At 41.4% G+C, this 15,391-nt stretch overlaps 1 protein-coding gene across 1 annotated transcript in view; it reads left to right on the top strand.

The window, feature by feature from the left end:
• Window positions 1–15,391, top strand: part of KIF26B (kinesin family member 26B) — a 455,674-nt gene that overhangs the window by 386,383 nt on the left and 53,900 nt on the right. The window contains exon 10 of the mRNA XM_058533562.1: window positions 5,320–5,479. Coding sequence (XP_058389545.1) covers window positions 5,320–5,479 — 160 coding nt within the window. The remainder of the gene's footprint in view (window positions 1–5,319; window positions 5,480–15,391) is intronic.

Below are 15,391 nucleotides of genomic sequence, written 5' to 3' on the forward strand. Positions count from 1 at the left end.
GCACCTTTGTCAAAAATTACTTGTCCATATTTGTGTGGGTCTGTTTCTGGACTCTCTATTCTGTTCCATTGATTAATTTGTCTATTTTTACACCAATACCACACTGTCTTGATTATGGTGGCTTATAATAAGTCTTAAAATCAGGTACCGTTAGCTTTCCAACTTGGCCCTTCTCTTTTAAAGTTGTTTTGGCTGTTCTAAGTCCTTTGCATTTCTGTATAAATTTTGGAGTCAGCTTCTAAATTGATTTTGTAGAATCACTTTCTACCAAAAAAGCCTACTGGAATTTTTATTGGGATTACACTAAATCTATAGATCAATTTGGAGAAAAACTGACATCTTAACAATATTGAGTCTTCTGACATATGAACACAATTTATCTCTCTAGTTTTTAAGGTCTTCATTAATTTCTCTCAGCAATGTTTTGTAGTTTTCAGTGTACAGATCTTTCTTTTGTCAGATTTATCCCTCAGCATTTCATATTTTTTATGCTATTGTAAATGGTATTTTAAAATTCAATTTCTAGTTGTTTGTTACTACTATGTAGAAATAGTTAATTTTTGTCTGTTGATCTTGTATCTTGCAACCTTGCTAAACTCACTTATTAGTTCTAGTTGCTTTTTTGGGGATTCTTTTAGATTTTCTACATAGATGATCATGTCGTCTGCAAATAAAGACAGTTTGACTTCTTTCTTTCCAATCTGGATACCTTTTATTTCTTATTCTTGCCTCATTGCACTGACTAGAACGTCCAGTACAATGTTGAATAGAAATGGTGAGAGTGGACATTCTTGTCTTCTTCCTGATCTTAGAGGGAAGGCATTTAGTTTTTTACCAGTAAGTATGATGTTAGCAGTAGGTTTTTCATAGACACTTTATCAAACTGAGGATAGTGCCTTCTATTTATATATTTGCTGAGAATTTTTATCAGGAATGGATGTTGAATTTTGTTAAATGCCTTTTCTGCATCAACTGAGAGAATCGTATAGTTTTTCTTTTTAGTTTGTTAATATGGTAAATTATATTGATAGATTAATTTTTTGTTAAGCAACCTTTCATTACTGGGATAAATCTCACTGGTGTAAAATCCTTTTCATATGTTCCTGGATACAATTTTCTAATATGATTCTCTAACATGTGGTTTAGGAGCTTTGCATCAATGTTCATGGGGGATATTGGTCTTTAGTTTCCTTTTCTTGTAATTTCTTTGTCTATTTTTGGTATCAGAGTAATCCTGGCCTCATAGAATTAGTAGGAAAGTATTCTCTCCTATTTAGTTTTTAGAAAGAATTTGTGTAGAATTGATATTTTTTTTCTTGCTTCAGTGTTTGGTAGAATTCACCAGTGCAGCCATCTGGCCCTGGAGCTTTCCCTGTGGAGAGGTTGTTAACTACAGATGCTATTTCTTTAATGGACATAGAGCTATTCACACTATTACTTCTTGAATGAGCTTTGGTACTTTATATCTTTCAAGAAATTTGTCCATTCTTCCAAGTTGTCTAATTTACTGGAATAATGTCTCCTTATCATCCTTTCGATATCTGTAGAAACTGTGGTGAGGCCACCTCTCTCCTTCCTGGCATTGGTAATTTGTGTCTTCTCTCTTTCTGACCTGATCATTTGTGCTTGAGATTTATGAATTTTATTGATCTTCTCAAAGAACCAGCTTTTGGTTTCATTGATTTTCTCTATTGGTTTTTGGTTTTCTATTCCATTGATTTCTGCTTTTATGTTAATTATTTCCTTCCTGCTCTTTAGTCCTTAATTTCCTCATCTTTTTCTAATTTCTTAAGGCGGAAGCTGAGGTTATTGATTCGAGACCTCTGTTCTTTTCTAATATAGACACTTAATGCTGTAAAGTCCCTCCTCAGTACTTCTTTAGGGGCATTGCACAAATTTGGACATGTTGTGTTTTCATTTTCATTCGCTTAAAAACACTCTCTAATTTCCATTTTGATTTCTTCTTTGACCGTAGGTTATTTGGAGCTGTGTTGTGTTTCAAAATTTTTGAAACCCATATATCCTTCTATATTGACTTCTAATTTAACTCCACTGTGTCAGAGAACATACTTTGAATGATGTGAATCCTTTAAAATTTATTTAGACTTGTCTTATGGGCCAGAATACAGGTCTGTCTTGGTAAATATTTTGTATGCTCTTCAAAAGAATGTGTGTTCTGCTGCTGTTGGGTTGAGTCAACAGCAATGTCAAGTACAAACGTCAAGTAGAACAAGTTGGTTGATAGTGTTGCTCAAATCTTTTATATCCGTACTGGTTTTCTGTCTACTTGTTATATCAAAGATTGAGAAGGGGGTATTTGAAATTTCCAATTATAATTATGGACTTGCCTGTTTCCTCTTGCAGTTCTGTCAGATTTTGCCTCCTGCATTGGAGCTTCTGTTACTAGGTGCATAAACATTTTTGATTGTTATGACGTTTTGATGAATCATGCCCTTTATCATTATAAAATGTCCCTCTTTGCCTCTTGTAACATTTTTTTGTCTTAAGTTTCTTTTGTCTGACATTGATATAGCCATTCTAGCTCTCTATGGCCACTGTTTGTATGGTATAGATTTTTCCACACTTACACTTTCAACCTATTATTTCTTTGTATTTGAAGTGCATTTCTCATAGGCAGCGTATAGTCTTGCTTTTTTATCCAGTCTGACAATCTCTACCTTTTAAGGGTATTCAGACCATTTATACTTAATGTGATTCAACTGATATGGTTTGGTCCAAATTATTATTTTTCTATATGTTTTCTATTCGACCCATCTGTTCTTTGTTCTCTGTTCTTTTTTATCTGCTTTCTTTTGGAGTTACTAAACATTTTTAAAAATTCTACTTTATATTCTTTGTTGGTTTATTAGCTATAACTTTACATTATATGGTGATTACTTTAGGATTTATAGTATATGCCTTTAAGTTATTACAGTCTACTGTCAAGTGATATTATATTACTTTGTGTATTGAATAAGAAACTCACAGTAGAGTACTTCCGTTTCTTCACTCCTAACCTTTGTGCTATTGTTGTCAAACATTTAACAGACAATTATCTTTTAAATAGATTTAAATAATAGAGAAAAAACATATATTTGTTGACATAGTTATCGTTTCCAAAGCTCTTCATTCCTTTATGTATATCCTTTGTAGATCTGCTTATGGTAAATTCTTTCAGCTTTTTATAAGTCTGAAAAAGTCTTTATTTCCCTTTTGTCTGAGAATGATACTTTTGTTGGATGTGTAATTCTAGATTGACAGTTTTCAGTACTTTAAAAATGTTGCTCTACTGTCTTCTCACTTGTATAATTTCCAACAAGAAATCTGCCATCATCCTTATCTTTGTTCCTTTATATATAACATGTTTTCTTCCTCTGGCTATTTTTAAGACTTTTCTCATCATCACTGGTTTTAAGTAGTTTAATTATGATGTGCCTTAGTCTAATTTTCTTTGTGTTTCTTGTGCTTGGGGCTCATTTAGCTTCTTGGATCTGTGGGTTTATAGTTTTTATCAAATTTTATCAACATTTTGGCAGTTATTTCTTCAAATATTTTATCTATACCACCTTGTGTCTTCTCCTTCAGGGACTCCAATTACACACATACTAGGGCACTTGAAGTTGTCCTACAGATCTTTTTTTCTTTCTTTTTTCTATTTGTTTTTTATTTTATTCTCTGTATTTCATTTTGGATAGTTTCAATTGCTATATCTTCAGATTCACCAGTCTTTCCTTCTGCAATGTCTAATCTGCCATTAATCTCATCCAGTGTATTTTTCAACTCACCTCATGGTAGTTTTCATCTCTATGTAGATGCAGTTTATGTCTTTTTTTATATATTTCATGTCTTTACTTAACTTTTTGAACATTTGAAATACTGTCATAACTGTTTTAATGTCCTTCTCTGTCAATTCTAACATCTACATCAGTTCTGGGTGGGTTTTAATGATCTCTTTGTTATGGGTCTCATTTTTGTTGCTTCTTTGCATGCCTGCTTATTTTCGATTGGGTTCTGGACATTTTTGTTTTTTATAAATATTCTTAAGCCTTGTTTGGGGATGCAGTTATTTGGAAAAAGGTTGGTCCTTTCTGGTCTTGCCTTTAAGATTTGTAGGTGGGACCCAGTCAGTGCTCAGTCTAGGGCTGGGTGTTCCCCCCTACTGAAGCAAGATTCTTCTGGGTACTCTAACCAATGCCCTGAGACTCTTGAGGTTTTCCAGTGTGGCTGTTGGGAGAAAGCACTATTCCTGGCCTTGTGTGAGTGCTGTGCACTATTCCCTCTAATCTTTTCAGGTGGCTAATTCCCCAGCCTTGGCTAGTTTCCTTACATGCCTGTGCTGATTGGTACTCAGCTGAATACTTGAGGGGACCTTCTGCAAATCTCCAGAACTGTTCTGTGAACTGTTGCCACCTTGGTCTCCCTGGACTCTCAGCTCTATCTCCTCAATTCGGAGAGTCCACCTGAGTTCCCCTCCCTGAGCCATGGCCTGGAAACTTACTGGGATATTGGTGGTGCTCACCTCACTTGTTTCTCACCTCTCAGGTGAGAAACGTTTACTGCCTGATGCCCAGTGTCTTGCAAACAGTTGTTTTATACATTTTGTTCATTTCTTCTTGTTTCAAGAAAAAGGATCGATCTATTCCCTGTTACTTACTTCATCTAGGCCAGAAGCAGAAGTACTCATGAGCAAGTTTCTTAACTTTTCTGAACTTGTATTTTCTCCTCTGTAAAAAGAAGGGCAAGAGTGTTTAGCTTATGATTTTAATGTGGGAATTGAATGAGACTGGTGTTTGTGTGGCACCTGGCACTTGGCAGATACTCAGCAAATACTTGGGTCTTTTCCTGTCTCTGCGCCTGGTTGTTACTTCTTCCTGATTTTGTGTTGAGTTACCAACCTGATTCAGGTCAGGGTCTCTATGGATCAACCGAAGCAGATAATCACTCCTGGGCCATTCAGATTTAACTTGATTGGTTTCAGAATTCTGCTATCCAAAGAACATGTGGGTACAAACCTTATCCTCCTTTTATTAGACATTTGCCTTCTCTGAAATCTCATCCAATTTAACCTACAGGAATTATTCATTTATTTATAGGATGAATGTCAGCAGGTTTTAGAAGGTCAGTGGTGAGTGGTGGACAGAATTTAAGAGGATCATGCTATTTGTAACCCCAGCATGATTCTGTTGGGGTTTCCTACTAGGTCATGAACTTTAACCTTTTACTTCTCCCTTTTCTTCCCCCTGAGATTTCCCATGAATCACAGATTAATGTTTGCCAGAACTTAACCACTTCTCTCTTCTCTTGTCTTTTCTGTGGCAGTGTCTGGGGGCCGAAGCCGCCTGCACCTCATTGATCTCGGCAGCTGTGTGAAAGCTCTTAGCAAAAATCGGGAAGGAGGCTCAGGGCTGTGCCTCTCACTGTCGGCTCTGGGCAATGTCATCCTGGCTCTCGTCAATGGCAGCAAGCACATCCCATACAAGTAAGTGGCTCTTCTACCCAGAGAATGGGATGGGGTAAGCATGGTGCCAGGGCTGGATGTGGGACTCTCAGTCCAGTGATGTCTGAAGAGAGGTATGTTACACAGGGACAGTCTGGACCACATTGTTAGTTCGTGCCAGAAACTAGCCTCCCCTAACAATTGTGTAATGCATGATTTTCCAAATTCAAAAGCTATGGAAATACTTAAATTTACCCCAATCCTAACTTTAAGCTGCTCAAGTCAGAAATAACAGGAAGTTATCACAGTTGAGGTCTCCAACCACAGTTGCCATTGGTAGATTATTGTCACCGTTGTGCAGATGCTTCGTAGTGATGAGAGCAAAGGGCAGAAGATTGGCTTACCCTTCCCTTAGGAGTAGGGCTGGCAGATTTAACCAGTAAAATACAGGATACCCAGTTAAATTTGAATTTCAGATAAACAACAAATAATTTTTTAGTATAAGTATGCCCCCAATATTACATGGGCTATATGGGCATCCTGTATTTTATCTGGCAGCCCTGTTTAGGAGAGCTTGTAAAGCCTGGGGAATTAGCACTCACCATCCATGCAAATGTTTATTCCACTTCCAAGATCCTTTTCCTCCTTCTGTTACTGTTCCAAGATGAAATCAGAGCTGCTCCTATGCCTGGAAGAGCCAAAGACTTGCCATATCATCTGTCCCATGAATGACCCAGCCCTGGAGCCGCCCCTCACCACCATCACCCCAACTCAGCTTTGCCATTGCACAATGTGGTGATGGTGGGGGGTACTCCCCTGCTTGATTGGCCCCTGCAAAGGTCCAGCTGTGCTTCCCACTAGCTTTCTGAACCTTCTCTCATCATAAACTGAGAGTTATAGCCATATATCTTATCTACATCACAGGGATATGAGACTCAGGATGATACAATGTGTGTGAAAGTATTATGTAAAATTTAGAACACTATAGCCAATAACGAATAATGACCGTCTGGTTGAGTCCATCCTCATCTATTTAAATGGAAATAGTACCTACCTTACAGAGTTGCCATGAGAATTAAGCAAATATACATGGAATTATTTTTTTTTAATATGTAAAATCCTATAAAATCTAAGTTACTATTGTATGAGGGGAAAAGGTAAGTCAGGCAGTTCATCCTACAATAACTGAGATTCAGGGCAAGTTCTTGAGTTCTCCTCCCCTCTGCCCTGAGTTGATGCCAACACTGATTTTATTCTCCACCAGGAGGACCATTCCCAGACTGACTTTAGGAGCTTAAATGGTGATGATAATCCTCTTTGTATCAATTCTTGAAATTTGGAATCTTGATTGGATAAACCCAGAAATGGTTTTCCCAGCCCTTGTGAGGACTTTTTTCTATGAGAAAAAATTTCCAATGGGAGGTTTATAAAGTTTCATTCAGTACCATTTCTGCAGTTGAATAAACTCAACTTGTCATTACATAAAAAAGAAAGGAAGAAAGGAGGGAGGGAGAGAGAGAGGAAAAGAAAGAAAAGAAAAAAGAGAAAAAGAAAGTTCTGGAGTGGGACTGTGAGGGATGGAGGCCTTAGAAAGAAAGTGAAGAGTTATTGGCTCTACTGACTTCCCTGTCCATACAAAGAGAATCAAGTCTATTAATGTGATAACTTACTAGATTCTGCTACATAAAATTCAAAATGCCACCTTATGAGGTCACTGATATTATACTTTACTTGCGTATCTCTCACTTTGTTTCTGTAGAGTGACATGCTTTTATGATTTCAATAAATATTTGTTGAGTTGATGATGGGAGGGGTGGATGAATGTAAGCATATGAAATTACTTGTACTTTAGCTAGAGCAACTTCCTTTTGGTTAGAGTTGGGTTTTATTATAAACATAGGGAAACATTAAGAATTTTTTTAGTTAATAATTCGAGGTCTCTTGTTAAATTCAACGTGTTTAGCATCAGGGAGCCATAACGACCAGCTCCCTCCCCACTTGAGAGGACTGTTTGAAGTGGAAAACCACCACTCCGCGTTCCCTGCAGACAGCTGTGCGCTTCTGTTCCAGGCGTTCCCTTCCTTCCGTTCTAGCTCAGAGGGAGTGACGATGAAAGTGTTTCTGTGTCTGAAGCAGACACAGACTAACGTAAATGCACTGTCTGCGCAATACACGGTCAGAGTTGTCGCCCACCATAGGAGCCCTGACCTAGTTCAGCCTTCGGAGCCTTGGCTACAGACTTCCATTAGCTGCCCCAGCCCTGCCCTGCTTAATGTACCTCCTGGAGATCTTGTGGGGCCACGCATTGCTCAGTGCCAGGAAACATGGTGGCCTCGCCATCCGGCCAGCTCTTTCCTCCCCAAAACATTCAATTGCCAGTGCATTTGTGCAACCCAGTTCTAGCATCCTCAGTCCTAAATCCCCATCGTTGTGTATAAGCTTTAAAGGACCCCTGCTGTAATATTGTCTCAGATTCTCAGCCGTAGCATCTATTCAATATTTGATATCTGCAAATCACATTTGCAAAGTGATTCATCAACTAGAAACTATTCTCTTTCGAGGTATGGGAAGATAAGGCAGAGATTAACTCAAATCACCCAGCCAGTTGGCGGCAGGATCAAACCGAATCCCTTTTCACCGCTTGCGAGACCTTGGCAGTTCTAAGCCCACGTGGCCAATCCACTCCCCCCCCTCATCAAACTCTGTAATATATTGGCTGCCTTTGCTCTGCACAGCATGGGGTATTCAGCACAGCGGGGTGGCCCAGATTTCTTTTGTCAATTCAGTCAGCGCTCTGAAGCCACATTATGCCGCATTTTGTGAGCACACTAAACGCCTTTCACGGTGTCAAACCTGGTCTTTGCCATCCGTTCCTTAGAGCGGGGAAGTTTCCTGCCCTCGCACTTTCCCCTTATTCCTGCTCACTTACAGGAAAAAACAGAAAATCAAACTCCACATTCGTTACCCTCCCCCGCCCCTCCAAAACACAGAAAACACCACTCCCTCTTCATTTGTCACCCATACAACTCTATGCTTGGAACCTGCATTACTTGTGTTTGCTTCTGGGAAATTAACTGGGTTGTGCACAGGGGGATGTAGCCTGTCTTCATTTCTCTTCATCGTTGTTCCAGACTATTTGTCATGGGAGCAAGCTGGAAAGTGAGTTTGGATTCATTACCCAGCCCAGACACTCCCACGGGTACTCTAGGTGTGCTCTGAATCTTTTTGACTTTGCAAATGATATTGCCTCTGTAGATGACAGACGCAGGTGCAGAATGGGCTCCCAGCCTCAGTCATCACTTGCCAGCCAATCCGAGTGCCGTCAGTCAGTCCTGAATGGTGACACCATTCAGTAAAGCATGCAAGGAAGGCAGGAAGACCACCAAGGCCTCCAACCACCTACCCGGTTCTGCATTGAAGGGCTGCACAAATTACTCTCTAATGTCGGGGAACCTCTGGTCTAGGGAAATCTGTCATTGTCCTGAGCATCTTGACAGGGCATTTGCAGATTTTCCTCCATCACTCATTACAGCCATTTGCTCTCCCTCACCACTTCTTGGGCACTGAGCTAATAGGAGTCTTCCCATTTGATAGGTAAGAAAAAGTAGGCAGAGGCATTGAAATGAATTCTCATGCCCAAAACCAGTGCTGCAGACACACACCACGGGAGTTGGGGGCCCCCGCAAGGATCTGTCAGTGTGAACTTGGCCTTGGCTAAAGTGCTGTTATGTCCCAGCTGATCTGCAGGACTACATTCTTTCCAGACACTTGGAAATTCTAACCACCACTCAGTTCTCTCAAAATAGAATTGTTGGTCCCTTTTAAATGTTGTCTTGTAAGGGGTACAAGCCCTCAGCAAGCACACCCTTCATGCAGTGATGCTTTAGGCCCTGAAGCATTTACTTTCATTTGTAACTGTTACTCCGTTGGGAGAAATAATTACTTTAATAGGTCAAACGGTCTATTTGCTTATTTGCTGACAAGATGTTGTACTCTGCTTCTAAGCAACAGATATTTTATAATGTCTTGGCTTCCATTTAACAAGAGGTCATGGAAAATCATTCTGTGAGCCTTTCCTGTGGTATCTGAGATTCTATTCCCAAATCAGCTGGAAACTCGGCTCTGCATAACAACCCCACGATGGAAATGAGGCTGCAGGCCTTTCTTTTAGGGGTTTGGTCTGTGGTTCAGACCGAGGCCTAGTGCTCATTTGTTTGAATCAGTCGCTGATGTGCTGGGCTCAGGCAGCCGGGCTGACCGCATCTGCCCTCCTCTCTGTGCTGAATCTCCTGGGAGAAGCAGGTGGAGCCTGAGGCAGGCTGTTATCACGAGCTTCCCACTGCAAGCAAACACCACTGCAGGGGCCACTTCAAGAAGCCTCCATTCTGCAAAAGCGATAAGAAGCCGGTCATCAGGGTCTGCAATGGGAACACTTTTCCTCCTAGGGCCCTAGCGAGGGGTCCGGAACCAGGGTCATTTTAAAGAACACAGCGTCAGAGCACAGCAACTCATTCAAACCAGCAAGCAGCACTAGAAACTCTACTTCAAGTCAGTAACTTGGAGAGAAATGACATTTTATAATTAGAGGCAGTTTTTTAAAAATGTTGACGCCTCTTCTCATCCATGAGCGGGTGTGGTGCTGGAACCTCCAGGCGGTACCCGGTGGCAGCAGGCCTAAAATTCATAAGGCCTCTCCACGACTTGCATCCCTGAAGAATGCACACAGTCCTCTTCCTTGATTTGAGAAATAGTTTCTCCTACTAGCCATTTGGATATTGGGTTAGTCTCTGCTTTCTCAGAACTGGACAGCTCCTCAATGTCTGGGAAGCTCGAGAAATTGTTGATCTGAGCCATGATATTCAGTTTCTCTGGTTCACAAAGGAGATGAAAGGTTTGTTCCTCTGGACTTGAGTGTATGTTATTTACACTTAAAATGAAATTTAATAGGTATTTTCCAGGAAAAATGCAAGGGAATATCAATTCTCGAGATTTACTTCCGATAGCAGGTAATAGAAAGAAGCTCTGTGTAAGAACCTTCGTGTGTGTGTGTATGTGAGAGACACACACATATGCATATTTAGCAACCTTTAAATGTACATTAATGCTGTATTATCTCCTCCTGATTTACAGGGAGAACATCAATTTAGAACTATTTGCACAAACTCCCAATACCAGTTTATAGCATTCCCTGTTTAGAAATAAAATAACCAAAGTCTCAGGTTGCCAGGCAACCACAGCAATGATAATTCGTAGTATTGCTGCTTTAAAAGTATTCATTTTTAAACATTTTAATGACTGTTAGGATGAGAAGAAAGTGAGTTCAGAAAATCACCAGGACGTAGAAGTCCCTTTTTGGTGAGATTTTAACATTCTTTCTTTCTTTTTATTCTTCCCTCCTGCCTCTGTTTGCTTTCCTGGCCAGTGGTATCTTCGTATTTAATTATGGACATTTCTCGAGATTGATATTATTTTCTTAAGAGGTGAGGCAGCAACTACCAGTAAGTGAACTCTGTCAGCTTCATTCCAGAACCACGCAAGTCACTCGGGGAGAAATGAGGCTGTCTGGGAGTCAGTTGGGATCACAAGCCCTGAGTTCACAAGCATCGGTCATCCTGCCACTGGTTTGACACACGAACTCCACACGTCATCCTTTTTGTCCTCAAATGGAGCACTTTCTGCCTCCTCGCAGAGCCTCACTGAATTGGGAGCAGATTATTGGGCCCCCAACGCAATCACCATCTCTTGGCAGCACAGCCACGGCATCTGTTTTTGCCTGTCCACCATCTCTAGTCCCTCCTGGATAATCGGCCATGTGCTTTGAGGACTGGGAAGAAATAGGGAGGCGTCTTCATTGCCCTTTTGGCTTTTCGAGAGGTTTTTCTTCCTTTATGTTCAATTTCTGAGATTACTGGTGAAACACTCTTCTCTCCAGATTCTGAACCAGTTGGCAAATAGGTACAAGAGTATGATTGGGAATTAAAACCCTCTGTCTGCTTAATCCTAGCAGAGTGCAGGGAGGTCTCCTCCTGTCCCTCCACAAACTCCCTTGGGACTCACGAGTGGTCAGCAGAGCAGTCACTTACCCAATCAGCCACACAGCTCACGTGGAGGAGAGAACGTGTGCGACTTGCAGGGAGACAGGCAGACAGACAGACAGCCTTGGGCTCTTTGTGCCTAGAATCACATTCATCAGCCTCACCAGTCAGACCATTTTTCTGCTGTGGGAAGAAGTAAAAAAAAAGGACAGAGAGAAAAGTGGGAACTTTTTTCTTGATTTTTCCAAGGGGCTAGAGTTTCCTAATTTATGGACTTGCTGGGTTGTAGGGAGAAGGAGAAAATTGTTTCCAATACTTATTTTCTGTTTTTTCAGCTACATTCCAGGTAGTTAGCATGGTGCATGAATGAGCTCAGAATAGGGATTATTTCATGGTGTGAGCATAATGACAATAGCTCATAGTCATTGGTCTCTTACTCTGCGTCAGGAACTGTTCTAAATGCTCTATGGGTATTTAATTCTGCTGACAGCCTTATGTCATAGGTACTATTAAGATCAGACTCGTATTACAGATGGGGAAACGGAGACAAGAGAGGTAAGTACCTTGTCCCCGTTTACACAGCTGGTAGGTGCCAGAGCCACTTCACTACCTCCTAGTATATCACCCCTTCCTAACACGGTGTCTGGAATGCTGTGGTGCTCAACCAATATTTGTTGAAATAACACATGAGGTAAGACAGTGGGTCGAATGTATCTGCAAAGCTTAAATATGTGTCATTGGTGTAAGTGAAAGGGTAGGCCTAGAGGGTGGGACCAGGTGCGGCCAGCTGTCCATTCAGGGTCAGTCTCCTGGTTCCACCTGTTCTGTGATGGCTAAGCCGGGACCGACTGCTAGATACTTATGGCAGTAAGGAGAGTGAAGTAAGGGAGAAAAAGAAGAAAGGAAATCTCTCTTCCAGAACTTAAGCCACGTACCAGGGCTGGATCAGAAATACCAAATAAGAATGTTAAAGTTGGGGCCGGCCCCGTGGCTTGGCAGTTGAATGCTTGCGCTCCGCTACTGGCGGCCCAGGTTCGGATCCCGGGCGCGCACTGACGCACCGCTTCTCCGGCCATGCTGAGGCCACGTCCCACATACAGCGACTAGAAGGATGTGCAGCTATGACACACAACTATCTACTGGGGCTCTGGGGAGAAAAAGAGAAAAAAAGGAGGAGGATTGGCAATTTTGATGTTAGCTCAGGGCCGGTCTTCCTCAGCAAAAAGAGGAGGATTAGCATGGATGTTAGCTCAGGGCTGATCTTCCTCACAAAAAAAAAAAAAAAGAATGTTAAAGTTACTGAGACTCTCTGCTCAGAACCTGTGTGCAGGGCTGGAGGTAACAGGCTGGAAAGCAGGACTGGGTCAGCCTCTTTAAATGGCTCTCAGTGGAGCCCCACAGTCTGAATCCCATGTTCTGGGCACTGCCAGTGGATGGTCTCAGCAAACCTCACCGATTTCACGAGTCCTTTTTCCTTCTTAATTTCTGTCGTCGCTCTCACGTAAGAGCCCAAAAGTTGGTGGAGCCATTTCACACACCCCTTCTTGGGAGAAACTGCAGGATGCCACGATGCTCTCTTAGGCTACGGGACGCCAGGCAGCCCTCCTGCCTGACCGGGTGGGCTCGACGTGAGAAGTGTGACTGTTTCCCACGCTGGAGACCTGCGCACCTGCCCAGCCTCCTGATAAGACGGAGTTTACAGCTCTCTCCTCCCTCGGTGGCCGTGTCTAGTGGGCGCGTCGAGACATTCCTGAGTGAGAGATTCCTGTCAGAATAGGAGAGGTTATCACCCGGTCTGTGTCTTGGAGTTTTGCTAAGTACAAGAAAGGTGAGGGAGGGAGAGACAAGAGGTGAGAATGATGGCAGGGCTGTCAGAGCGTGAGATAATGAGCTTCCTCAAACATCTGGCTAATAATAGAAGCTTTGGGAGTTCCACAATTGGCAGATAAGATAGTCAGTCTAGCAACGGGAATTCGTGAAGTTTCTTCAGGCTGGGCTCCCAAAGAAGTCTGCGTAGTCAAATATCTGTGGTTTCTGAAAGAGATGGATTGTAACCTGGGCCAGGGGAGCTAACGCTGAGCTGAGACCAGGGAGACGGGGGTCCGCCTGCTGAACTCCGGACATTCAGACTCCTGTTGAGATTTCCATCTCTCCATCTGCTAAGTCAGAATAAACCTTACTTCTTCCCTGCCTGAGAAACATTACAGGTACCATTGAGACCATGTCTGTGATTGTCCCTTTAAAAAAAAGTGCCTCGAAGACAAAAATATAATTGTTTTAATATATTTCAAAATTTTATAGCCCAAATTAAGACGGCACTCATATCTTTTCTCCCCGGTTTTATTCAGATATAATTCGTATGTAACATTGTATTAATTTAAGGTGTACAACATAATGATTTGAAATATGTATATATTGTGAAATGATTACCACAGGAAGTCTAGTTAACATCCATCACCTCACAATTACGAAGATTTTTTCCTTATGAGAATTTTAAGATCTACTTTCTTAGCAACTTTCAAATATACAATACAGTATAGTTAACTATAGTCGCTATGCTGTGTATTACATCCCCATGACTTATTTATCTTATAACTGGAAGTTTGTACCTTTTGACCCCCTTCACCCATTTCCCCCATCTCACCCCTTGCCTCTGGCAACCACCAATCTTTTCTCTGTATCTGAGTTCGGGTTTTTAAATTCTACATATAAGTAAGGTCATACGGTATGTGTCTTTCTCTGTCTGCCTTATTTCGCTTAGCATAATGTCCTCAAGGTCCATCCATGTTGTTGCAAATGGCAGAATGTCCTTTTTCATGGCTGAATAATATTCCATTGTATATATAAATGTTATGCATTTTCTTTATCCATTCATCGCCAATGGACGCTTGGCCCTATCATATCTTTTTATCCATTCCTTGATTTAAAAAGTATGTATGTCTTTTGGCCAAGTGGATTATAATTACTTTTTGTTAAAATGGAAGCCTCATGCATTTATTCATCAAGAGTTTGTGTGCCTCAGGTATAGATAGGGTCACTGCCTGATAGAGATATTTAAGTTAAGAGACTCCAACTCTAAGTACTCTGCACAGAGAGAGAAGTAACAGATTAAGGAAGCAAATGACTCCACCCACCACTTCCTCACTGAGTCCCCTGGGCCTGAGAGTGAGCAGAGTTTGGGGGGTCAGATGCCGCCGTATCCTCGGTTGTATCTGTGTATCCCACTGACCAAGGTGCAATTCAAATATTTAAAGATACAAATTTTTCTTATCATATGGCCTTTAAACACAAGCCAAGTACTTGTGGGGCTCAGCCAGAGACAGGGATGTGTTCCAGCATTGAAGTAAAACTTGACTGTGTTAGATTTTGTGAGAGAAGGATATTCTTCCAGAGAGATTTTCAAGGCTAACCTTGATGATGCAAATTTCATCTTACACTTTAGATCCCAAGTGATACATCGAATTTAACTCCATTATTCATGGATCTTATTGGTGTTCTGAACAGCAAGGTGGATTCTGGCCCAGAGGACCAGGCTGAGGAGTTTAAGGGACTGATTTTGTTACAAGTCTGCATGGAGGCTACCAAACATATACAGGAAATAATTTGAGAAATACGTAGCAGAATATCTATAAGTTCTTTTATCCATTGTCATTCATTCACTCATTGATTCAAAAATATTTATTGGACCCCTACAATATGCAAGGCATTGGGGTGTAACAGAGAATAACACGGATGATCTCCACTCTTGGGCAGTTTACAGTCTAGTGGAGATACAGACATTAACAACCAAGTCCAATACCTGGTAATACGTGAACCCCAATGCTTCACCACCACCGTGGAAAGAAGAGCCCAGGTAAGGTTGAGGGAGTCAGCAGGATCATAGTAAAGGCTGTCTGGGCAGAGGTAATGATTCTGAAGC

This window comes from Diceros bicornis, chromosome 38, assembly GCF_020826845.1.
Source record: "Diceros bicornis minor isolate mBicDic1 chromosome 38, mDicBic1.mat.cur, whole genome shotgun sequence".
Taxonomy (NCBI): domain Eukaryota; kingdom Metazoa; phylum Chordata; class Mammalia; order Perissodactyla; family Rhinocerotidae; genus Diceros; species Diceros bicornis.